This window comes from Heterodontus francisci, chromosome 43 (assembly GCF_036365525.1).
Source record: "Heterodontus francisci isolate sHetFra1 chromosome 43, sHetFra1.hap1, whole genome shotgun sequence".
NCBI classification, from domain to species: Eukaryota; Metazoa; Chordata; class Chondrichthyes; order Heterodontiformes; family Heterodontidae; genus Heterodontus; species Heterodontus francisci.
The window spans coordinates 28,167,076-28,192,524 of record NC_090413.1 but is presented as its reverse complement, the minus strand read 5'-3'; the positions used below and the strand labels follow the sequence as shown (position 1 = coordinate 28,192,524).

At 48.6% G+C, this 25,449-nt stretch overlaps 1 protein-coding gene across 2 annotated transcripts in view; it reads left to right on the top strand.

The window, feature by feature from the left end:
• Nucleotides 1-25,238, top strand: part of LOC137355774 (mitochondrial adenyl nucleotide antiporter SLC25A24-like) — a 50,604-nt gene extending 25,366 nt beyond the window's left edge. The window contains exons 2-10 of one of the 2 annotated variants that reach the window (XM_068021276.1): nt 5,548-5,674; nt 6,606-6,693; nt 12,547-12,658; nt 14,827-14,985; nt 15,522-15,671; nt 19,053-19,160; nt 20,690-20,857; nt 22,826-22,976; nt 24,441-25,238. In XM_068021276.1, coding sequence (XP_067877377.1) covers nt 5,548-5,674; nt 6,606-6,693; nt 12,547-12,658; nt 14,827-14,985; nt 15,522-15,671; nt 19,053-19,160; nt 20,690-20,857; nt 22,826-22,976; nt 24,441-24,625 — 1,248 coding nt within the window. In that variant the 3' untranslated portion in view covers nt 24,626-25,238. The remainder of the gene's footprint in view (nt 1-5,547; nt 5,675-6,605; nt 6,694-12,546; nt 12,659-14,826; nt 14,986-15,521; nt 15,672-19,052; nt 19,161-20,689; nt 20,858-22,825; nt 22,977-24,440) is intronic. The other variant, XM_068021277.1, reaches the window with a different exon arrangement.
• The last annotated feature ends 211 nt before the right edge of the window (nt 25,239-25,449 follow it).

The following is a 25,449-nucleotide window of genomic DNA, read 5'->3' as shown; positions in this document are numbered from 1 at the left end:
AAAGTGCCAGACCGGTGAGTTACATTAATCAAAGTGCCAGACCGGTGAGTTACATTAACCGCAGCGCCAGACCGGTGAGTTACATTAATCAAAGTGCCAGACCGGTGAGTTACATTAATCAAAGTGCCAGACCGGTGAGTTACATTAACCAAAGTGCCAGACCGGTGAGTTACATTAACCAAAGTGCCAGACCGGTGAGTTACATTAACCGCAGCGCCAGACCGGTGAGTTACATTAACCGCAGCGCCAGACCGGTGAGTTACATTAACCAAAGTGCCAGACCGGTGAGTTACATTAATCAAAGTGCCAGACCGGTGAGTTACATTAACCAAAGTACCAGCTCGGTGAGTTACATTAACCAAAGTGCCAGCTTGGTGAGTTACATTAATCAAAGTGCCAGACCGGTGAGTTACATTAATCAAAGTGCCAGACCGGTGAGTTACATTAACCGCAGCGCCAGACCGGTGAGTTACATTAATCAAAGTGCCAGACCGGTGAGTTACGTTAATCAAAGTGCCAGACCGGTGAGTTACATTAACCAAAGTACCAGCTCGGTGAGTTACATTAACCAAAGTGCCAGCTCGGTGAGTTACATTAACCAAAGTGCCAGCTCGGTGAGTTACATTAACCGCAGCGCCAGACCGGTGAGTTACATTAACCAAAGTGCCAGACCGGTGAGTTACATTAATCAAAGTGCCAGACCGGTGAGTTACATTAACCAAAGTGTCAGCTCGGTGAGTTACATTAACCAAAGTGCCAGCTTGGTGAGTTACATTAACCAAAGTGCCAGACCGGTGAGTTACATTAACCGCAGCGCCAGACCGGTGAGTTACATTAACCAAAGTGCCAGACCGGTGAGTTACATTAATCAAAGTGCCAGACCGGTGAGTTACATTAACCAAAGTACCAGCTCGGTGAGTTACATTAACCAAAGTGCCAGCTTGGTGAGTTACATTAATCAAAGTGCCAGACCGGTGAGTTACATTAATCAAAGTGCCAGACCGGTGAGTTACATTAACCAAAGTACCAGCTTGGTGAGTTACATTAATCAAAGTGCCAGACCGGTGAGTTACATTAATCAAAGCGCCAGACCGGTGAGTTACATTAACCGCAGCGCCAGACCGGTGAGTTACATTAATCAAAGCGCCAGACCGGTGAGTTACATTAACCGCAGCGCCAGACCGGTGAGTTACATTAATCAAAGCGCCAGACCGGTGAGTTACATTAATCAAAGCGCCAGACCGGTGAGTTACATTAACCGCAGCGCCAGACCGGTGAGTTACATTAATCAAAGTGCCAGACCGGTGAGTTACATTAATCAAAGTGCCAGACCGGTGAGTTACATTAACCGCAGCGCCAGACCGGTGAGTTACATTAATCAAAGTGCCAGACCGGTGAGTTACATTAATCAAAGGGCCAGACCGGTGAGTTACATTAACCAAAGTGCCAGCTCGGTGAGTTACATTAACCAAAGTGCCAGACCGGTGAGTTACATTAATCAAAGTGCCAGACCGGTGAGTTACATTAACCGCAGCGCCAGACCGGTGAGTTACATTAACCAAAGTGCCAGACCGGTGAGTTACATTAATCAAAGTGCCAGACCGGTGAGTTACATTAACCAAAGTGCCAGCTCGGTGAGTTACATTAACCAAAGTGCCAGCTTGGTGAGTTACATTAATCAAAGTGCCAGACCGGTGAGTTACATTAACCAAAGTGCCAGCTCGGTGAGTTACATTAACCGCAGCGCCAGACCGGTGAGTTACATTAATCAAAGCGCCAGACCGGTGAGTTACATTAATCAAAGTGCCAGACCGGTGAGTTACATTAACCGCAGCGCCAGACCGGTGAGTTACATTAATCAAAGTGCCAGACCGGTGAGTTACATTAACCGCAGCGCCAGACCGGTGAGTTACATTAATCAAAGTGCCAGACCGGCGAGTTTCATTAATCAAAGTGCCAGCTCGGTGAGTTACATTAATCAAAGTGCCAGACCGGTGAGTTACATTAACCAAAGTGCCAGACCGGTGAGTTACATTAACCAAAGTGCCAGACCGGTGAGTTACATTAACCGCAGCGCCAGACCGGTGAGTTACATTAACCAAAGTGCCAGCTCGGTGAGTTACATTAACCAAAGTGCCAGCTTGGTGAGTTACATTAATCAAAGTGCCAGACCGGTGAGTTACATTAACCAAAGTGCCAGCTCGGTGAGTTACATTAACCGCAGCGCCAGACCGGTGAGTTACATTAATCAAAGCGCCAGACCGGTGAGTTACATTAATCAAAGTGCCAGACCGGTGAGTTACATTAACCGCAGCGCCAGACCGGTGAGTTACATTAATCAAAGTGCCAGACCGGTGAGTTACATTAATCAAAGTGCCAGACCGGTGAGTTACATTAACCGCAGCGCCAGACCGGTGAGTTACATTAATCAAAGTGCCAGACCGGTGAGTTACATTAATCAAAGTGCCAGACCGGTGAGTTACATTAACCAAAGTGCCAGACCGGTGAGTTACATTAACCGCAGCGCCAGACCGGTGAGTTACATTAATAAAAGTGCCAGACCGGTGAGTTACATTAACCACAGCGCCAGACCGGTGAGTTACATTAACCAAAGTGCCAGCTCGGTGAGTTACATTAACCAAAGTGCCAGCTTGGTGAGTTACATTAATCAAAGTGCCAGACCGGTGAGTTACATTAACCAAAGTGCCAGCTCGGTGAGTTACATTAACCGCAGCGCCAGACCGGTGAGTTACATTAATCAAAGCGCCAGACCGGTGAGTTACATTAATCAAAGTGCCAGACCGGTGAGTTACATTAACCGCAGCGCCAGACCGGTGAGTTACATTAATCAAAGTGCCAGACCGGTGAGTTACATTAATCAAAGTGCCAGACCGGTGAGTTACATTAACCAAAGTGCCAGACCGGTGAGTTACATTAACCAAAGTGCCAGCTTGGTGAGTTACATTAATCAAAGTGCCAGACCGGTGAGTTACATTAACCAAAGTGCCAGCTTGGTGAGTTACATTAACCGCAGTGCCAGCTCGGTGAGTTACATTAATCAAAGTGCCAGACCGGTGAGTTACATTAACCAAAGTGCCAGCTTGGTGAGTTACATTAATCAAAGTGCCAGACCGGTGAGTTACATTAACCAAAGTGCCAGCTTGGTGAGTTACATTAACCGCAGTGCCAGCTCGGTGAGTTACATTAATCAAAGTGCCAGACCGGTGAGTTACATTAACCGCAGTGCCAGCTCGGTGAGTTACATTAATCAAAGTGCCAGACCGGTGAGTTACATTAACCAAAGTGCCAGACCGGTGAGTTACATTAACCGCAGCGCCAGACCGGTGAGTTACATTAATCAAAGCGCCAGACCGGTGAGTTACATTAATCAAAGTGCCAGACCGGTGAGTTACATTAATCAAAGTGCCAGACCGGTGAGTTACATTAACCGCAGCGCCAGACCGGTGAGTTACATTAATCAAAGTGCCAGACCGGTGAGTTACATTAACCGCAGCGCCAGACCGGTGAGTTACATTAATAAAAGTGCCAGACCGGTGAGTTACATTAACCGCAGCGCCAGACCGGTGAGTTACATTAATCAAAGTGCCAGACCGGTGAGTTACATTAACCGCAGCGCCAGACCGGTGAGTTACATTAATCAAAGTGCCAGACCGGTGAGTTACATTAACCAAAGTGCCAGACCGGTGAGTTACATTAACCGCAGCGCCAGACCGGTGAGTTACATTAATCAAAGTGCCAGACCGGTGAGTTACATTAATCAAAGTGCCAGACCGGTGAGTTACATTAACCGCAGCGCCAGACCGGTGAGTTACATTAATCAAAGTGCCAGACCGGTGAGTTACATTAACCAAAGTGCCAGACCGGTGAGTTACATTAATCAAAGTGCCAGACCGGTGAGTTACATTAATCAAAGTGCCAGACCGGTGAGTTACATTAACCGCAGCGCCAGACCGGTGAGTTACATTAATCAAAGTGCCAGACCGGTGAGTTACATTAATCAAAGTGCCAGACCGGTGAGTTACATTAACCAAAGTGCCAGACCGGTGAGTTACATTAATCAAAGTGCCAGACCGGTGAGTTACATTAATCAAAGTGCCAGACCGGTGAGTTACATTAACCAAAGTGCCAGACCGGTGAGTTACATTAATCAAAGTGCCAGACCGGTGAGTTACATTAACCGCAGCGCCAGACCGGTGAGTTACATTAATCAAAGTGCCAGACCGGTGAGTTACATTAATCAAAGTGCCAGACCGGTGAGTTACATTAACCGCAGTGCCAGACCGGTGAGTTACATTAATCAAAGTGCCAGACCGGTGAGTTACATTAACCGCAGCGCCAGACCGGTGAGTTACATTAACCACAGTGCCAGACCGGTGAGTTACATTAACCGCAGCGCCAGACCGGTGAGTTACATTAATCAAAGTGCCAGACCGGTGAGTTACATTAACCGCAGCGCCAGACCGGTGAGTTACATTAATCAAAGTGCCAGACTGGTGAGTTACATTAACCGCAGCGCCAGACCGGTGAGTTACATTAATCAAAGTGCCAGACCGGTGAGTTACATTAACCGCAGCGCCAGACCGGTGAGTTACATTAACCGCAGTGCCAGACCGGTGAGTTACATTAATCAAAGTGCCAGACCGGTGAGTTACATTAATCAAAGTGCCAGCTCGGTGAGTTACATTAATCAAAGTGCCAGACCGGTGAGTTACATTAACCGCAGCGCCAGACCGGTGAGTTACATTAATCAAAGTGCCAGATCGGTGAGTTACATTAATCAAAGTGCCAGACCGGTGAGTTACATTAACCGCAGCGCCAGACCGGTGAGTTACATTAACCGCAGCGCCAGACCGGTGAGTTACATTAATCAAAGTGCCAGCTCGGAGTTAGATTAACCAAAGTGCCAGCTCGGTGAGTTACATTAACCGAACCGCAGGGCCGATGAATTACATTAACCACAGTGCCAGACCAGTGAGCTCCATTAACCGCAGCGCCAGACCGGTGAGTTACATTAATCAAAGTGCCAGCTCGGAGTTAGATTAACCAAAGTGCCAGACCGGTGAGTTACATTAATCAAAGTGCCAGCTCGGTGAGTTACATTAATCAAAGTGCCAGACCGGTGAGTTACATTAATCAAAGTGCCAGACCGGTGAGTTACATTAACCGCAGTGCCAGACCGGTGAGTTACATTAACCGCAGCGCCAGACCGGTGAGTTACATTAATCAAAGTGCCAGCTCGGAGTTAGATTAACCAAAGTGCCAGCTCGGTGAGTTACATTAACCGAACCGCAGGGCCGATGAATTACATTAACCACAGTGCCAGACCAGTGAGCTCCATTAACCGCAGTGCTAGGACGGTGAGTTACATTCACCACAGTGTCTGTCTGCCTCAGCCGCACACCAGCAGTCACTGCACCTCAATCTAACTCACTCATTGTGAAACGCTCTCGGACGTTACTCAGAGATCAGAAACACTCACATTCCTCATTTCTTTCCTCTTTCCTTATCTGGGCCCTCATATTGCAGGAAATTCTGCGAGCAGGTGACACCAATCGGGATGGCCAGCTAGACCTCGCAGAGTTCATCGAGTATCTGCGGCAACATGAAAAAAAGCTGAAGCTGATGTTCAGGAGCCTCGATCAGAACAATGATGGTATTTGTGACATGAACTGCCCTCCCGACAGCTCTCCAATTAGTCCCAATTCCCCATCCCACTCTCCCCCCTTTCCCTGCATCGTTTGTTTTTCAAATATCTGCTTCCACTTAAACCCTTTTCGAAGAATTCATTCTGAGGTGGCGGGGGGTGGGGGGGGGGCGGTCACTGGCAAGTCCCAGCATTTACTCCCCATCCCCTTCAAGAAGGCAGTGATGGGTCTCCCACTTAAACTGCTGCAGTCCGTGTGAGAGGGCTCTCCCATCCTGCTGTTTGATCGGGAGCTCCAGGTGAAGCGATGGTGAAGGAACGGATAAATCAAGGTGGTGAAGAGGGTGGTGATGTTCCGATGACAATACTGCTCGTCCTTCTCTGCAGTGGAGGTCACGGGTTTGGAAGGTGCTGTCTGAGCAGCCTTGGCGAGATGCTACAGTGCATCTTGTAGATGGTACACACTGCTGCCACTGTGCGTCGGTGGTGGAGTGAGTGGAAACTGAGTCCAGAGTGAGATGAGAATTTGAACTCGAATCACTACCAGATCAGACAGGGACCCAGAGATAAAAGGAAAGTCACTACTTCCAGATAAAGCACAGCAGCAGTGGATAAGGTCAATTCATTAGCCTGCAAAGAGTAATCAACACTCGAAAGAGACTTCCAGTTGGGGGAGGGGGAAGGAATAACCTTCTGATCCAGTTGGATGTGCTCACAACGAAGCTAAGATGGGCTGAATGGCCTGCCTATTTTGTATTTGTGCCAGCCTCTGGTGATGGAGGTGCGGTTTGAGAAGTTCAGTGGGACAGAGTAGATCGAGTCAGTGACAGGGTGATCATTTGCAAGGATTCTCAGGCACTAATTGGAAAGGCTCCCCTCCCCACATTGTTTGGCCTAATTTAGTCTCTCTCTCAATTGCTGTTTCTTTGTCTTCGATCAGGTCAGATTGATGCCTCCGAGATTCAGCATACTCTCTCTACCCTCGGGATCACAATCACACTGCAACAAGCAGAGAAGATCTTGCTGAGGTAAGGCACCATTTGTGAAAGTAAATTCCCCTCCCACCCAGTCCCCACCCTGTTGTTGCTGGGGAACAGTTGTCACTGCCAACCCCCAACTGACCGTCCTTCATGTGTGTGAAAGACAGATGTTTCTGCACAGCCAAGTACCACAAACACTGAGATAAATGACCAGCGATATTGTTCCCTGTCCGACAGTGCGGAACTCCCTCAGTACTGACCCTCTGACGGTGCAGCACTCCCTCAGTACTGTCCCTCCAACAGTGCAGCCCTCCCTCAGTACTGTCCCTCCAACAGTGCAGCCCTCCTTCAGTACTGACCCTCTGACGGTGCAGCCCTCCCTCAGTACTGACCCTCTGACGGTGCAGCACTCCCTCAGTACTGTCCCTCCAACAGTGCAGCCCTCCCTCAGTACTGTCCCTCCAACAGTGCAGCCCTCCCTCAGTACTGACCCTCTGACGGTGCAGCCCTCCCTCAGTACTGACCCTCTGACAGTGCAGCCCTCCCTCAGTACTGACCCTCTGACGGTGCAGCACTCCCTCAGTACTGTCCCTCCAACAGTGCAGCACTCCCTCAGTACTGACCCTCCGACAGTGCGGAACCCTCAGTACTGACCCTCTGACGGTGCAGCCCTCCCTCAGTACTGACCATCTGACGGTGCAGCCCTCCCTCAGTACGGACCCTCTGACGGTGCAGCACTCCCTCAGCACTGTCCCTCCAACAGTGCAGCCCTCCCTCAGTACTGACCCTCTGACGGTGCAGCACTCCCTCAGTACTGTCCCTCCAACAGTGCAGCACTCCCTCAGTACTGACCCTCCGACAGTACGGAACTCCCTCAGTACTGACCCTCTGACGGTGCAGCCCTCCCTCAGTACTGACCATCTGACGGTGCAGCACTCCCTCAGTACTGTCCCTCCAACAGTGCAGCCCTCCCTCAGTACTGACCCTCTGACGGTGCAGCCCTCCCTCAGTACTGACCCTCTGACGGTGCAGCACTCCCTCAGTACTGTCCCTCCAACAGTGCAGCACTCCCTCAGTACTGACCCTCTGACGGTGCAGCACTCCCTCAGTACTGTCCCTCCAACAGTGCAGCCCTCCCTCAGTACTGACCCTCTGAAAGGCAGCACTCCCTCCGTACTGACCCTCTGACTGGGAGGCCCTCCCTCAGTACTGACTCTCTGACGGTGCAGCACTCCCCCAGTACTGTCCCTCCAACAGTGCAGCCCTCCCTCAGTACTGACCCTCTGACGGTGCAGCACTCCCTCAGAACTGTCCCTCCAACAGTGCAGCCCTCCCTCAGTACTGACCCTCTGACGGTGCAGCACTCCCTCAGTACTGTCCCTCCAACAGTGCAGCCCTCCCTCAGTACTGACCCTCTGAAAGGCAGCGCTCCCTCCGTAGTGACCCTCTGACTGGGAAGCCCTCCCTCCGTACTGACCCTCTGACAGTGCAACGCTCCCTCAGTACTGACCCTCTGAAAGGCAGCGCTCCCTCCATAGTGACCCTCTGACAGTGCAGCACTCCCTCAGTAGTGACCCTCTGACAGGGATGCCCTCCCTCAGTACTGACCCTCCGACAGTGCAGCGCTCCCTCAGTACTGACCCTCTGACAGGGAAGCACTCCCTCAGTTCTGACCCTCTGAAAGGGCAGCGCTCCCTCTGTACTGACCCTCTGACCGTGCAGCGCTCCCTCAGTACTGACCCTCCGACAGTGCAACGCTCCCTCAGTACTGACCCTCCGACAGTGCAGCGCTCCCTCAGTACTGACCCTCCGACAGTGCAGCGCTCCCTCAGTACTGACTCTCCGACAGTGCAGCGCTCCCTCAGTACTGACCCTCCGACAGTCCAGCGCTCCCTCAGTACTGACCCTCTGAAAGGCAGCGCTCCCTCAGTACTGACCCTCCGACAGTGCAGCGCTCCCTCAGTACTGACTCTCCGACAGTGCAGCGCTCCCACAGTACTGACCCTCCGACAGTGCAGCGCTCCCTCAGTACTGACCCTCCAACAGTGCTGTGGCCCCTCAGTACTGTCCCTCCAACAGTGCAGCACTCCCTCAGTACTGACCCTCTGACCGTGCAGCGCTCCCTCAGTACTGTCCCTCCAACAGTGCGGCACTCCTTCAGTACTGTCCCTCCAACAGTGCAGCGCCCCCTCAGTGCTGTCCCTCCAACAGTGCAGCGCTCCCTCAGTACTGTCCCTCCAACAGTGCGGCACTCCTTCAGTACTGTCCCTCCAACAGTGCAGCGCCCCCTCAGTGCTGTCCCTCCAACAGTGCAGCGCTCCCTCAGTACTGACCCTCTGACATTGCAGCGCTCTCTGAGTACTGACTCTCCGACAGTGTGGTGCTCCCTCAGTACTGTCCGTCCAACAGTGCAGCGTTCCCTCCATACTGACCCTTTGACAGTGCAGCGCTCCCTCAGTACTGAAACTCTGACAGGGCAGCGCTCCCTCCATACTGACCCTCTGACAGTGCAGCACTCCCTCCATACTGACCCTCTGACAGTGCAGCACACCCTCCATACTGACCCTCTGACAGTGCAGCACTCCCTCCGTACTGACCCTCTGACAGTGCAGCACTCCCTCAGTACTGACCCTCTGACAGGGCAGCGTTCCCTCAAAGAACAAAGAACAAAGAACAGTACAGCACAGGAACAGGCCATTCGGCCCTCCAAGCCTGCGCCGATCTTGATGCCTGCCTAAACTAAAACCTTCTGCACTTCCGGGGACCGTATCCCTCTATTCCCATCCTATTCATGTATTTGTCAAGATGCCTCTTAAACGTCGCTATCGTACCTGCTTCCACCACCTCCCCCGGCAGCAAGTTCCAGGCACTCACCACCCTCTGTGTAAAGAACTTGCCTCGCACATCCCCTCTAAACTTTGCCCCTTTCACCTTAAATCTATGTCCCCTTGTAACTGACTCTTCCACCCTGGGAAAAAGCTTCTGACTATCCACTCTGTCCATGCCGCTCATAACTTTGTAAACCTCTATCATGTCACCCCTCCACCTCCGTCGTTCCAGTGAAAACAATCCGAGTTTATCCAACCTCTCCTCATAGCTAAAGCCCTCCAGATCAGGCAACATCCTGGTAAACCTCCTCTGTACCCTCTCCAAAGCCTCCACATCCTTCTGGTGGTGTGGCGACCAGAATTGCACGCAATATTCTAAGCGTGGCCTAACTAAAGTTCTGTACAGCTGCAGCATGACTTGCCAATTTTTATACTCTATGCCCCGACCGATGAAGGCAAGCATGCCGTATGCCTTCTTGACTACCTTATCCACCTGCGTTGCCACTTTCAGTGACCTGTGGACCTGTACGCCCAGATCTCTCTGCCTGTCAATACTCCTAAGGGTTTTGCCATTTACTATATACTTCCCACCTGCATTTGACCTTCCAAAATGCATTACCTCACATTTGTCCGGATTAAACTCCATCTGCCATTTCTCCGCCCAAGTCTCCAACCGATCTATATCCTGCTGTATCCTCTGACAATCCTCATCACTATCCGCAACTCCACCATCCTTTGTGTCATCCGCAAACTTACTAATCAGACCAGCTACATTTTCCTCCAAATCATTTATATATACTACAAACAGCAAAGGTCCCAGCTCTGATCCCTGCGGAACACCACTAGTCACAGCCCTCTATTCAGAAAAGTACCCTTCCACTGCTACCCTCTGTCTTCTATGACCGAGCCAGTTCTGTATCCATCTTGCCAGCTCACCTCTGATCCCGTGTGACTTCACCTTTTGTACCAGTCTGACATGAGGGATCTTGTCGAAGGCTTTACTGAAGTCCATATAGATAACATCCACTGCCCTTCCTTCATCAATCATCTTCGTCACTTCCTCAAAAAACTCAATCAAATTAGTGAGACACAACCTCCCCTTCACAAAACCATGCTGCCTCTCGCTAATAAGTTTGTTTGTTTCCAAATGGGAGTAAATCCTGTCCCGAAGAATCCTCTCTAATAATTTCCCTACCACTGACGTAAGGCTCACCGGCCTATAGTTTCCTGGATTATCCTTGCTACCCTTCTTAAACAAAGGAACAACATTGGCTATTCTCCAGTCCTCTGGGACCTCACCTGTAGCCAATGAGGATGCAAAGATTTCTGTCAAGGCCCCAGCAATTTCCTCCCTTGCCTCCCTCAGTATTCTGGGGTAGATCCCATCAGGCCCTGGGGACTTATCTACCTTAATGCTTTGCAAGACGCCCAACACCATCTCCTTTTTGATAATGACATGACCGAGACTATCTATACTCCTTTCCCTAGACTCATCATCCACCAAGTCCTTCTCTTTGGTGAATACTGATGCAAAGTACTCATTTAGTACCTCACCCATTTCCTCTGGCTCCACACATAGATTCCCATCTCTGTCTTGAGTGGGCCAACCCTTTCAGTACTGACCCTCTGACAGTGCAGCCCTCCCTCAGTACTGACCCTCTGCCAGTTCAGCCCTCCCTCAGTACTGACCCTCCGCAGTGCGGATTTCCCTCTGTACTGAACCTCTGACATTGTGGCACTCCCTGAGTACTGACCCTCCGACAGTGTGGCACTCCCTGAGTACTGAGCCTCCGACAGTGTGATGCTCCCTGACTACTGACCTCCGACTGCGGCACTCCCTTAGTACTGACCCTCCGACAGTGCGGCAGTCCCTCACTACAGCCCTCTGACAGTGCAAAGCTCCCTCACTGCTGGCCCTCTCACAGTGCGGCGCTCCCACAGTACCGACCCTCCGACAGTGCAGCACTCCCCTCAGTACTGCCCCTCCAACACTGTGACACTCCCTCAGTACTGACCCTCCGACAGTGCAGCACTCCCTCGGTACTGACCCTCCGACAGTGCGGCACTCCCTCACTACTGCCCTCTGACAGCGCGGCGCTCCCTCAGTACTGACCCTCCAACAGTGCAGCACTCCTCTCAGTACTGCCCCTCCAACAGTACAGCACACTCTCACTACTGCCCTCCGACAGTGCGGCGCTCCCTCATTGCTGACCCTCCGACAGTACAGCCCTCCCTCTGTACTGACCCTGCAACAGTGCAGCACCCTCTCAGTACTGGCTTGGAGTGCCGGCCTAGCTTTTACGCTCAAGTGGGACTTGGACCCATGACCTCTGACTCAGGGATGTGAGGGCTAGCAAGTGAACCACACTGACACTTAATCTAAACCTAGCAGTCCATCAAATTGTCGAAAAAAAACACTGATGCCTCATTGAGATAATTCATTTCCTCAATATTTAGAGGGGATGATATCTAAATAAACCAAAAGCCTTTTTGGTAGCTACATTTGTGGTTAATTTTTATACTACATGGCAGCTTATATCACTGACTAATACATATCCATACTTGTGAATTGAATACTGGCTTCACTGTAAACCTTGTAAGAAAAATAAAATTGCAGCAGGGCTTCAATTACTAAAAAACAGGCTGGTTTGCTCTTGGACTATGAGTGCGGCAGTGGGGACGGGGGTCCACAGTGGTGGGGGGGGGGGGTGGGGGGGGGGGGCGTGGAAACAGCAGGGAGAGAGAGGGGTCTGCATGTGACTTCACTTTAACATGAAAAACCCAGACAGGATTGAGCAGCAGTGACGGGACAGAGATCAGGATTGGGGAACCCTGGGCATGAGCAGGAGTGCTAACGCCAAATCTAACGCTCTAACATTGGCCCACGAGTGTGGTCTCGGAGCAGAGTCCTGACTGACTCTCGCAGCCTGGGGAGGTCCAGCAAGGACAGAAATGTCGCGAGGGGAGTGAGGGGTGGGGGGGGTGTCATTTGGGAAGGAGACGCGAGCAGCCACTGTGTGAGGTATTGTACCTGACACAGAAATTGACACTGAATCTTCTCTCCGTCATTCAGCATGGATACTGATGGGACCATCACTGTGGACTGGAATGAATTTCGAGACCATTTCATCTTTAACCCGTTAAGCAACATGGAGGAGATTGTTGAGCACTGGAAGCACTCGACGGTGAGTCCATACCCAGTACCAAGTTTCACAAAGAAATGCACGTCTATCAAAGTTGCCAACTTTGGTTAAATGTATTCCTGGAGGTTTTGTCACATGACCCACATCCACATCCCTGTCATTGGTCACCTGGCCTGTCCATCCTCACGGTGCCCACCTCCCATGTCCAATTGGAAAGCAAACAGGCTCGACATTACCCGATTGGATGATTCTTGACTCCCAATCTCCAATATTTTTATAACTAACAGAATTGTTCAAAGATAATGAAAAAATAACAGACCTTTTTCGATGCACCAAATTTCTCCTGTGTTTTTTCCTGCAGCAGTCTGCTTCGAATCCTGGAGACTCATGGCCGATCCTGGAGGGTTGGCACAGTCGAGAGCCAGTCACCACTGACTGCATGGATTCGCACCCTGTGTCAGTGCCAGACCCCCTGAGGGAGGCCTGGTGAGGAGTCAGAAACTGACTCTGAACACAAATTACAGCACGTCCTCAGCACAGGGCTCTCTCCATTTTCCTTTGGGTTCTTGAAGCCTCAGGCCAATTTGGATGGTTGCCAAGAGACGTATGATCTGATGATTATCCCTCTGCCTTCAGATTCACCCCCTCCCCCAACAACCTGTCCCACAGGAGGAGCCGGCTGTGGCGGGGGGTTGGGGGATGTGGTCAGGGGGCTGAATACACACTAAATGGCTCTGAACGTCCCACATCTCCTGCATCTGTACCGGGGTGAGAGCTGACTGGGATGTTTGGGGCACTTGGCACAAGTTGGAACCTCTGTTTGTTCAATGAACATTCAACGATACCAACAGTTGCTGAGCTTCAGAAAGACTGAGCACCGGGTGTCTCAATCTGAGAACACTGGCCCGATGCTGATTGTGTCTGGCCCTGAGGTTTCCTGTTCTCAGGAGAAAGTGAAGGGGAGGTTGATCACCATATCTATCATAGCAAGCAACCCCTTGATTGGTTAATCATAGAGTTGAGCTTGTGGGGCGTGTCTCAGCATGGACTATCCTGCATTTTGATTGGTGTGAGGACATAAAGGGTGGGGGTGGGGAAAACAGATAAAAATAAACAGCTTACACAAGTTTTAGTAAACTAAGGGCCCCTTGACTTCACTGGCTCTGGATGTCATGTTGGCAATGTGCTGGAGTACAGAACTGTCTGGGGGAGGTGGCTCCAAACACTGACTCCAGATGTTGGACGTGTTGAAACAGTGGACACGACCCTGTGATTGAAGAGGGGGAGGGGTGAATTCCATTGACAATTGATGGAACAGGCCATTGAAGCAGTTAGTATTAATGCATTCAAATTAAGATAGATTTCCTTCAGAAACCAACATTTTGGGATCCAGTGTGTGAGTAATTTGGGATGTGACGTGTGGTGAGTGCTGAGTGATCGGGAGGAGCAGGTGAGTTTGGGCCTCTGGTTTCCAAAACTCTCCCCCACTGGGGGTTTTCCTCACCTCTGCTCTGGGTCTCTTGTAGACTCTGATAGTGATTGATCACTGTGATTAGTCAATTGCTCCATTATCATGTGAATACTAGGATGATAGAAGATGAACTAGACAAACAGTGGTCTTTGTTTGTCCTGTAATCCCTCAGGTCCTCTTGGAGATGATAGATCATCTCAGTCCAGCAGTGATAAGCTCCTGAAACTCAAGTCACCCCTGCTCAGGGCAATTGGCCAAGATTCCTAGTCCTGGTTACTGTGCAATGATTCCTTTGCTGGAAGTTTACATGTGTTTGTGAGGCCAGCACAGGGTCTGTCTCTAATGAGCTGCTCACGCCCATTGGGAAAGCTCAGATGTAAATAATGCCACTGTACTGGGAACAGGAAGAGGCCATTCAGCCCTTTGAGTTTGTTTTGCCATTCTGTTAGATCATAGCCTGTCTGTATCGTAGCTCCACCTACCCCGCTTAGTTTCCTATCCCTTAATATCCTTACCTAACAATAATCTATCCATCTCCGTTTTGACAATTCAAACTGACGCCAGCTTTGGGGGGGTGGGGAGGGGGGGGGACAGAATTCTAGATTTCAAACTGACGCCAGTTTCTGTTCCTTGGCTGTAACCGGGAATTTTCCAGCAACGTTACGGCAGCTTCAGGGAAATTTTGCCCCTTTAAATAAAGAGGTGCCATGCCCTAAACTCTGCTTACCTTGGCTTGCAGTTTATGGACATCGGTGAATCTTTGACCATCGTGGATGAGTTCTCAGAGACGGAGAGGCTGAGTGGAAACTGGTGGAGGCAGCTCCTGGCGGGGGCATTGGCGGGCGCAGTGTCACGCACCTGTACAGCCCCCCTGGACCGGCTCAAGATCTACATGCAGGTGAGGTGAAGTGCGGTCATTGATGGTAACGGCAACCAGAGAACAGACAGATTCTCTGGTGACCTCTGGAGGACACTGACACCTCAGGAGTTCGTGACCTCAAGGAGGTGCGAGTGACCTTGAGCCAGTGATGGTGATCTGGAGCCAGTAACGGTGATCTTAAGCCAGTGCTCTTGACCCCTTGATGGTGATCTGGAGCCAGTGACGGTGATCTTAAGCCAGTGCTCTGGACCCATTGATGGTGATCTGGAGTCGGTGATCTGGAGCCAGTGATCTGGAGCTGGTGATGGTGATCTGGAGTCAGTAATCTGGAGCCGGTAATCTGGCTCCAGCGATGGTGATCTGGAGCCGATGATGGTGATCTGCAGCAAGTGATCTGGCTCCTTGCCTGTCTCCTCTCTGAGTGTGCAGGAGAGAATAGGTAACTAGGCGTAAGGCCATGAACTCACATTGTCCACCATATTCAAACCACTCCTTCCAGAATGAGGAAATGTTTAAATGAAATGGTGAAGACTGGTCACTACTCTCCCCTGCAGGTCTTTGCAGCCAAGCAGAAGTTAAACCTGGTCGGGGTGTGGGTGATGATGGTGAGAGAAGGAGGTTACATGTCACTGTGGCGAGGCAATGGAGTCAATGTCCTCAAAATCACTCCAGAGACAAGCATCAAGTTTATGGCTTACGAACAGGTACTGGGGGGTTAAGGGAGTGGGACATGCTTAGCCATTTCACCCCAAGGACAACCGTACTGATCTTGTTTGTCACATAAATGCGATCCAAAATATTCTAAACAGAGGTGATTGTTCATTTAGAGAGATTCTGGACTCATTCTGAATCCTGGTCCCCTCCCTTAACCATCGTAACAGTGGGTAACACTCTCACCTGAGTCAGAGGTTGTGGTTTTGAGTCCCACTCCAGAGATTTGAGCATTAAATCCATGCTGGTATAGAATTTACAGCACGGGAAACAGGCCATTCGATCAATCTAGTCTGTCCTCCATGTGGGCTTCTTCCTATGTTTCGGGACATAGGAACAGGAGTAGGCCGTTCAGCCCATCGAGCCTGCTCAATGCCACTTTCCCGTGCTATTTCCATATCCCCAAATGTCATTTGTCTCCAGATATCTATCGATTTCTGTCTTGAACCTGCTCAATGATTGAGCTGCCACAGCCCTCTGGGGTAGAGAATTCCACAGATTCACCACCCTCTGAGCGAAGAAATTGCTCCTCATCTCCGTCTTAAATGGCCTAGCCTTATTCTACGATTATGTCCCCCGGTTCTGGACTCATCAACCAGGGGAAACATCCTATCTACATCCACCCTGTCACGCCCGGTAAGAATTTTATCCAGCTTTCCCTTAAATGAATCTATGCTCTTCACCTCAGCCACTCCTTGTAGTACTGTGTGAATGTCCTTTGTGCTTTCATGGTGACTTGCACTGATAATACTCTACATTTCTAGATAGTTTAAACTAAATTAAAGTTCTCACACAGTCAGGCTGGGATTGAACTCCAGTTTTCTGAATTACTAGTTCAGCAATATGAGTACACAACACCACTCCATACAGCAGCCTGACGAGTAATACTCTTGAGCACACTCTCTCTCGACTGGAATTCAATGAGGGACCTGTCACTCTCTGACAGAGAGGCCACACAATTATCAATGTCTCTCATTTGTCTCTTTATTCCTGGAGACAATGAGACTTACTGCATCCAAGTGGATTTGTCAGACAGTCAAAAGTTGGATAAAAGCAAAATACTGCAGATGCTGGAAATCTGAAATAAAAACAGAAAGTGCTGAAAATACTCAGCAGATGTGGCAGCATCTGTGGAGAGAGAATTAGAGTTAATGTTTGAGGTCGATGACCTTTGATCAGTCAGAAGTTTAACCCTGATGCTGAGAGGAAATGAGCAGGGAGTGGGTCACCAACTGGCAGTGAGTCGGCCGTAGGACTTTCCCTCCTTCACACTCACCCAGCTTTCTCCATCAGACCCTGGACATTCCAGCATTCTCTGCTTAATTCCGCATTCCCAGCGTTCCCAGCTTGGCTTCCCATCTCTGCCGTTCTATGTGGGAATTTCACCACCCCGAACTGATGTCACTCACAAGTGGGAAGGGGATGGGGATGGGGTGGTTCCTCCTGTGTTTCCCTTAATGTGGTGATGTCGTGAGGAATCCCACTGAAGGTGGCTGTTCCTGGCCTGATGATAGAGCAAATCACAGTGGCTGCGGTGGGGAAGAGACAGTTTCCCACCTCCTTCTGGAATGTGTCTTTGCAAAGTAGGTGTGGAAAGTGTTTTTTGTCGAGGTTCACCCCAAGCAGCTCTGTAACACAGGAGTCTGTGCTCTACGGGCTGTTCCCAGGGACGCACACCGAGATAAACATCAGCTGCTGCTGGAGGACTATCAATTCGGTGAAAGATGCTCTTTGGTCTGCCCGAAACTTGCTGGTCTTCCAGCGCAAAGAGTTGTCCACGACCCAGTTTTGCAGACTGGCACATTCCAAGGTCCAGGACTACGTGCTGAGGGACGCACTAAAGCTTGGGGCAGCTGCGGCAAAGGCTCAATGGGGAAAGACCACTGTGTAAGGTCCCCCCACCAAGCTGAACTGAGGGGCTGGAACCTGTGAAAAACCCCTCGGACTGTATACACCAAATATGGGTTTGCTGTAAAATGTACATTGCATGTAAAATGGAATGAAAAGGTTGTGAAGCAACTCACTCCTGTATTTAAAAAAAAACTGATTTCCTTTGCACTTTCTGGAATGTCAACTTGGTGCTGTTTTGAACTGTTTTGTAATGTATTTTTTTTACAGATTTTTATGAATAAAATATATTTTTGGGAAAAAAAAAAGTGACCAGGAAGTGATTTCCCCCCCTCCTCTGCTGGAGGTGCTGAATCTCATTGGGATCATTTCATATCTGCCAACAGCCCCCTACATTTAATTTTCACCTGTGGATTTTGTGACCATAAAGGGAGGATATTGACAGAGCAGTATGAACCTCGTCACTCAGCATTCGCACTCTCCAGGAAGGAAGTCATTTGGACATGGAATATCAGCAGGAAGCTTTTCCTCCGCTCCTGAGGAAACTGAGGCCGATTTAATGCTCTCGTTACTGCATGATCCAGAACAGTTAAAGCAGCATGGGCCAGAACTGAACCCATGATCATTACAGTCTTCTTGCCTACACACCTGAGCAATGCCAAAGGGAGCTTCCCCCTGTCACATTCTGTTCACTGCACTACATTTCCCTTTGCATAGTGTTCTTCTGTATTACTGGGCCGAGCTGTGAGCCCAGGCTATGACTGATCTTTTGGTGTCAGCTGGGGCTCAGTGGGTAGCAATCTTGCCTCTGAAACAGATAATCTGAGCTGACACACCCAGTGCTGTACTGAGGGACTGCTGCAATGTCAGATCTGCCATCCTTCAGCTGAGACATTAACACAAGGCCATGTCTGCCCTCTCAGGAGGATGTAAAAGCTCCCATAGCCACTATTTCCAAGAAGAGCACAGAGGTTCTCCCTGGGGGTCTGGACAACAATGATCCCTCAACAGCACTAAAAAACAGATTATCCGGTCATTATCTAATTTCTGTTTGTGGGATCTTGCACTGCATAAATTGGCTGCCACATTTCCTATATTACAACAAAGACTACACTTCAAAAGTACTTCATTGGCTGTAAAGCACTTTGGGAGGTTGTGAAAGGCGCTACATAAATGCAGGTCTTTATTGCAGTTTGACAGAGGTGCAGCATAGTGGGGGATGGTCAGTTCTGCTTTTCACACCATCAGTACACAAGAGTTTAAACAAGTAATGTTTCAATTAAATCAAAAGAAAAATCCGACAGTGCCCTTTAATTGATGGATAATCAAAGAGCACTGGAGGAGGCCACTTGGCCCATTGTGCTTGTGCTGGCTCTTTGAAAGCGCTATCCAATTAGTGTCACTCCCCTCAGCTGTTTTCCTGTGGCACTGTAAATTATTTTGCTTCTCAATGATCGAGTTTGTCATTAAAAGGCACCGTGATGTTATCCTGTTGCTAAGACTTTCTTTTTTAAAATCCTGAACAGTATAAAAAGTTCCTTCCGAGCTCACATACCACACTCCAGGTGCATGAACGCTTTGTGGCAGGCTCGCTCGCTGGTGTCACTAGTCAGACCCTGATCTACCCAATGGAGGTAAGCAGCTCGTACAGTACCTGTAGACAGCATCAGGGCTGCAAGGGTGAGGTTCTCAGGAGAGATTACATCAACTAGGCTTGTTTTCCTGGAATATAAAAGGTTAAGAGGTGCTTTGATGAAGTTATTAGGACTTTGAAAGGAATTGATAAGGCAGATAGAGAGAAACATTTTCCACTGGTGGGGGACTTAACCTTAAAATTAGAGCCAGGCCATTCAGGAGAGAAATTAGGAACAGTTCTTGACACAAAGGGTGGTAGAAGTGCGGAGTTCTATCCCACAAAAAGCAGGCGATGCTGTGGGTCAATTAATAATTTTCAATCTGAGATCGATAGGTTTTTCTCCAGACAAAGGTATAAAGGGATTGTGGAGCCAAGGCATGTAGATGGAATTAAGGTACAAATCAGGTGGGATCTAACTGAATGGCAGAACAGACTCGATGGGCTGAATGGCCTCCTCCTGTTCCGTGTGATTGCTGCCTGGTCAGTAACTCCAGCCTCCTGTGTCTCCATCGCTCGTTACCAACACACTAATAGTTGAGAGACAGACACCATATTGCACCTTAACAACAGACCTGGAACAGAAGGAGACCATTCAGCCCCTCAAACCTGTTAGGCCATTTAACCAGATCATGGCTGGTCTGTATCTTAACTATGAATAGCTGGATAAATAAGGTGTATTTTTTAAAGTGAATTAAAATCAGAACTACATTTATTCTGAAAACCAAAATAAAAGCCAGCTTAAAAATTAATGATAAAGAGACAGGACTAAAATTAAAATTACTGCTCGATTATCTTCAATGTATGTAGGGATTTAGAGTTTTAGGCAAAGTTAGAGGGTTAGAGGGCTGGGGATAATTGAAGCAGGACATGCAGCTGTTAACTGGTCCACATTTTGAAGTTGTACACTGTTCCTCATGTCTAAATTTTCATTATAAATTCCTACATCCATATTTATAATGGCGACTGTCTGAGTAAACATGTCACGCTGCAGTTACAGCTTCTCACCTGTGGTGGCACTGCAACTATTTCATTGGCAGGAGGCTGTAACTAAATGGTAACACAGGCAGGTCCCCATCATGAATGTAGATGGAAGAATTTATAATGCAAAAGTTAGGCCGACGCATCAATGCAGTGCTGAGGGAGTGCTGCTCTGTTGGTGGTGCAGTCTTTCAGAGGAGACTCTAAACCAAAGTCCTGTCTGCCCTCCCAGGTGGATGTGTAAGATTTTGAAGAACAGCAGGGAAGTTCATCCCAGTGTCCTGGACAATATTTAATCCCTTAACCAACCTCACTAAAAATAAATTATCTGGTCATTTAACTCATTGCTGTTTGTGGGAGCTTGCTGTGCGCAGACTGGCTGAGATTTTCTACATTACAACAGTGACTACATTTCAAAAATATATTGTTGGTTGTAAAGCGCTTTGGGAAGTGTTGAGGTTGTGTAAGTTTACCTCCAATGCTGAATGCATTGTTATCTTGGTACACAGAGAAATCTTGACTTCTCACCAGAAATCCTTGTTTGTTTAGATACTAAAGACCAGGATGGGCCTAGGAAAGAGTGGCCAGTACATGGGAATCTTTGACTGTGCTCAGAAAATGCTCAGGAAGGAAGGTCCGCGTTCTTTTTTCAAAGGATACCTCCCGAATGTTCTTGGCATCATTCCTTACGCTGGGATCGACCTTGCCATCTATGAGGTAAGTCTTAAAAAAAAAAGCAATATTGTGACCTCGGTGAAACTCCCTTGAATGTCCTCTGGCCCAGAGTGTGAAGTCTTCTTCTGATTACCAGGTGCGTTAGCTGCTCTGTGAGCTCATGCACATCGCGGGGGCTTTAGACCAAGGACAATTGTTGGGAATGTTCACCGATGAAGGCTCACGACATTCCTTTTTCAGCAGAGACATTCGACCCTTTAAAATAGACAAATTAGTGTCTGTGGAGACCGAGGAAGGTAATGAAAACGGACAGAGTTTGTTGGGTAAAATCACGCAGCATTTCTTGGGATTCCAGGTGTTAGTTGAAGAACTGCTTCCCTGCCATGATAATAGAATCATATAGAAGGAGGCCGTTCAGCCCGTTGTGCCTGTGCTAGCTCTGTCAAAGAGCTATCCAGTTAGCCCCACTCCACTACTCTTTCCTCACAGCCCAGGCAATTTTTTCCCCTTCAAGTATTTATCCAATTCCCTTTTGAAAGTTACTATTGAATCTGCTTCCACCACCCTTTCAGGCAGCGCGTTCCAGATCACAGCAACTCACTGCATAAAAATGTTTCATCTCCCCTCTCATTCTTCTGCCAATCACCTCACATCTGTGTTGTCTGGTTACCGGCCCTCCTGCCAGTAGAAATAGTTTCTCCTTATTTACTTTGTCAAAAACCCTTCCATGATTTGAAGAGTTCCATCCGGAGTAAAGTATTGTTTCTGCATTGATTTATAACCACACTCCCTCACACAAGGCCACTGTGTTTTGGATCTTGCTGGATAAAGGATCAAATCACAGGACATCCCCCTCCTCCCAAAATAAATACTCTAATCTACTGGAATCTGATTTGCTCAGACATGAAAAATCGATGGCTGATTATCGCAGCCCCGTTTTGCAATCAAGGGAGGAGCTGAGAACGAGACTGGATTCGACATAATCTGTGGAATGCAAGGATTTACAGTTGTTCTGTCATCTGGGGCACATTCCCCTACATTACATCGTAGGCACGGGTAGCCTTTCTGAAATTGGGCTGCACATTTTGAGCTGGTGTCCAGTATGTTACCAGTAGTGGTGGAAGCAATTTGTGCTGCAAGGAAAGTGTATCACACAACAAATATATGGAAAAAAGACAGGGAATGCTGTGGGGTATTCAACCACAGGAGGTTTAACAATCAGTTCTGAACCAATATTCCCCAATTTACAAAATACACACACACACACACACACACACACACACATCCATGCACACACTCAAGTCACTTTGTTGTTGTTTCAATGAAGAAACAGATGGATACATGGAATGTGATCCTGAAAATACTGGTAAAAGTCCTTGATTCCCACATAATGAGAACAGACATAGGCTTTCTTCACTCACTGTAACTGAGGGCATGCAGCTAACCTAGCTTCCCAGAGAAGGCCGATTCATTCTGCAGCAAGTTGGAAGAATAACTGGCATGTCCTGACTGCTCCAGTGTTATTCCTGACACCTGGTTACAACATTGACAGAGATCCCAAGGGAGGCATGGACAGCAGATTTGAATGTGTGTATGTGTAATCATGCAAGTGTGAGTGTATGTGTGTGTATATATGCACACTCATAGAAATATGTGTATATGTTGTAAATTGGGGAATATTGGTTCAGAACTGATTGTTAAACCTCCTGTGGTTGAATACCCCACAGCATTCCCTGTCTTTTTTCCATATATTTGTTGTGTGATACACTTTCCTTGCAGCACAAATTGCTTCCACCACTCCTGGTAACATACTGGACACCAGCTCAAAATGTGCAGCCCAATTTCAGAAAGGCTACCCGTGCCTACGATGTAATGTAGGGGAATGTGCCCCAGGTGACAGAACAACTGTAAGTCCCTGCATTCCACAGGTTGTCTCAAATCCAGTCTCGTTCTCAGCCCCTCCCTGTGCACTGCTCCCTACTCTTGAATTTTTCTTCCCTACATTGGCAGACTGTGAAGAACCGTTATTTACAAAGGTACGGCCGAGACAGCACCAACCCGGGAGTCTTGGTCCTTCTTGCATGTGGCACCATCTCCAGTACCTGTGGTCAACTGGCAAGCTACCCGCTGGCACTCGTCCGGACCAGAATGCAAGCACAAGGTGAGAGCTGGGGCCCCATCAGGTTGATTCAGGCACAGCCTGATGGAGAGAATGTAGGGCACTCAGAAACAGCAGCCGGGGTTTGTGAACTCCCTCAACACACTGAGCTGACCAACGCTGCTGACAGGAACTGCCTGACAGAGGTCCGAGGCAGGGAAGCAAGGAAAAAAAAAATCAAAGGGACAGAGTCTGCAAAGGGATACAGATAGGTTAAATGATGGGGCAAAAATTTGGCAGATGGAGTTTAATGTGGAAAAGTGTGAACTTCTCCAATGTGACAAGAAGAATTGAAATGCAGAATATTGTTTAAATGGAGACAGACTGCAGAATTGTGTGGTCCAGAGGGATCTGAGTGTCCTGGTACGTGATTGACAAAAAGTCAGCATACAGGTACAGCAAGTGATTAGGAAGGCAAATGGAATGTTGGCCTTTATTGCAAGGGGAATGGAGTATACAAAGTAAGGAAGCTTTGCTAGAGTTGTACAGGGCATTGGTGAGAGCATATCTGGAGAACTTTGTACAGTTTTGGTCTCCTTACTTAAGGAAGGATATAATTGCATTAGAAGCAGTTCAGAGAAGGTTCATTAGGTTGATTTCTGGGATAAAGGGGTTATCTTATGAGGGAAGGTTGAGCAGGATGGGCCTGTATCCTTTGGAGTTTAGAAGAATGAAAGGTGATCTTACTGAAATGTATAAGATCCTGAGGGGACTACTTGACAGGGTTGATGCTGAGAGGATGGTTCCCCTTGTGGGACAGACTAGAACTAGGGGACACAGTTTAAAAATTAGGCGTCTCCAATTTAAGACGGAGATGACAAGAATTTTTTTTCTCTCCGAGGATTGCTGGTCTATGGAATTCACTTCCCCAGAGAGCAGTGGAGGCTGGGTTATTGAATATTTTTAAGGCTGAGTTAGATAGATTTTTGACTGACAAGGGAATCAAAGGTTATGGGGGGTAGACAGGAAAGTAGAGTTGAGGCCACAATCAGATCAGCCATGAACTTATCAAATGGCAGAGCAAGCTCGAAGGGCCGACTCCTGCTCCTAATTCATCTGTATGTATGTTCATTTGAGAGTTATCCCAGGCTCCACTCATACACCGTCCAGGGGCCAATTGCAGAGGGGTATTGCCAGTGCCCTGAGAGCAGAGACTGGCAGTGTCCTTGGTAGAAAGACTGGCAGATACCAGGAGCAAAGACTGGCAGTGGCCTTGGAGCAGAGACTGGCAGGTACCAGGAGCAAAGACTGGCAGTGGCCTTGGAGTAGAGATTGGCAGTGCACCAAGAGCAGAGACTGGCAGTGCACCAAGAGCAGAGACTGGCAGGTACTTGGGAGCAAAGACTGGCAGCGCCATGGGAGCAGAGGGCGCTGGATGTACTGGAATACATAGTGAGAATTACTTACTGTAAAAGGGGGTCATCGTTTCAAACCTCACCTTAAGGCCTCTATCTCTTCTTTCCCCAGCTGTCATCAAAAACGAGCCCCAACTGAGCATGTTTCAGCAGTTTGCCACGATCGTGCAAGGAGAGGGCTGTTCTGGCTTGTATCGAGGAATCACCCCAAACTTCATGAAGGTGGTGCCTGCTGTGAGCATCAGCTATGTTGTGTACGAGTATATGAAATTCTTCCTGGGTGTCACCTCAAAGTAACTGGGTGCGAGGACCCTTGTCCTTTGAACGATTCTCATCTTCGCCCTGTTCTTTCCCTTGTGTTCTCTCCAAACACAAAGAAGCTCCAGAAAAATATAGCATGCCAGCAAACGTGAAGAAAAATGAAAACCCCTGATCCTCAATGGTCTCCTCCCGTCTTAATTCCTTTTATCATTTTATTGTTTGACTGTACAATTCTCCAGTCACCAGCACCTCCCTGGCGGGAAGCAGCCTCCCTGTGCAGCACTGGAGTGCTGCCTTTGATCAGATCAGGGAGATGATCTTCAGCCTGATCGAGGTTCCCTTTTTTGGGCCTCAGACCAGATTCCCGATTCCATCCTCACCTGAGGTGCACTTTGCAGCAGGAAGCACTGAACAGACTGACTGGAGACACATCCCAGCTGAAATTGATGGGACTAGTGCAAACCAGCAATGGGTCTCGCAATGGGAACTTGGTTCTGACCAGATATTCTTTCAAAAAGAAATGTTTTCACATGCCACATGTTGCCAATACAACTGGGTAACTTGGTCATGCATGAGATATCTACTGCTGAATGTGATGTCAGAACACTGTATGTATATAACAATTGTTTTAATAATTTAATAAACTCACTTGCTCTTAACCCCTCGCTGCTCTTTACTGAAGCTGATCTGTGAATTGCTGAGCTGGTACCAATCTCTCTATCTCTAACCTCCTCACTATCCTCTCCAGGAAAGCAAGCTTCTGTCATGAGACTCATAGCAACAACAACTTGCATTTACATAAGAAATAGGAGCAGGAGTAGGTTATTCAGCCCCACAAACCTGCCCCACCATTCAATAGG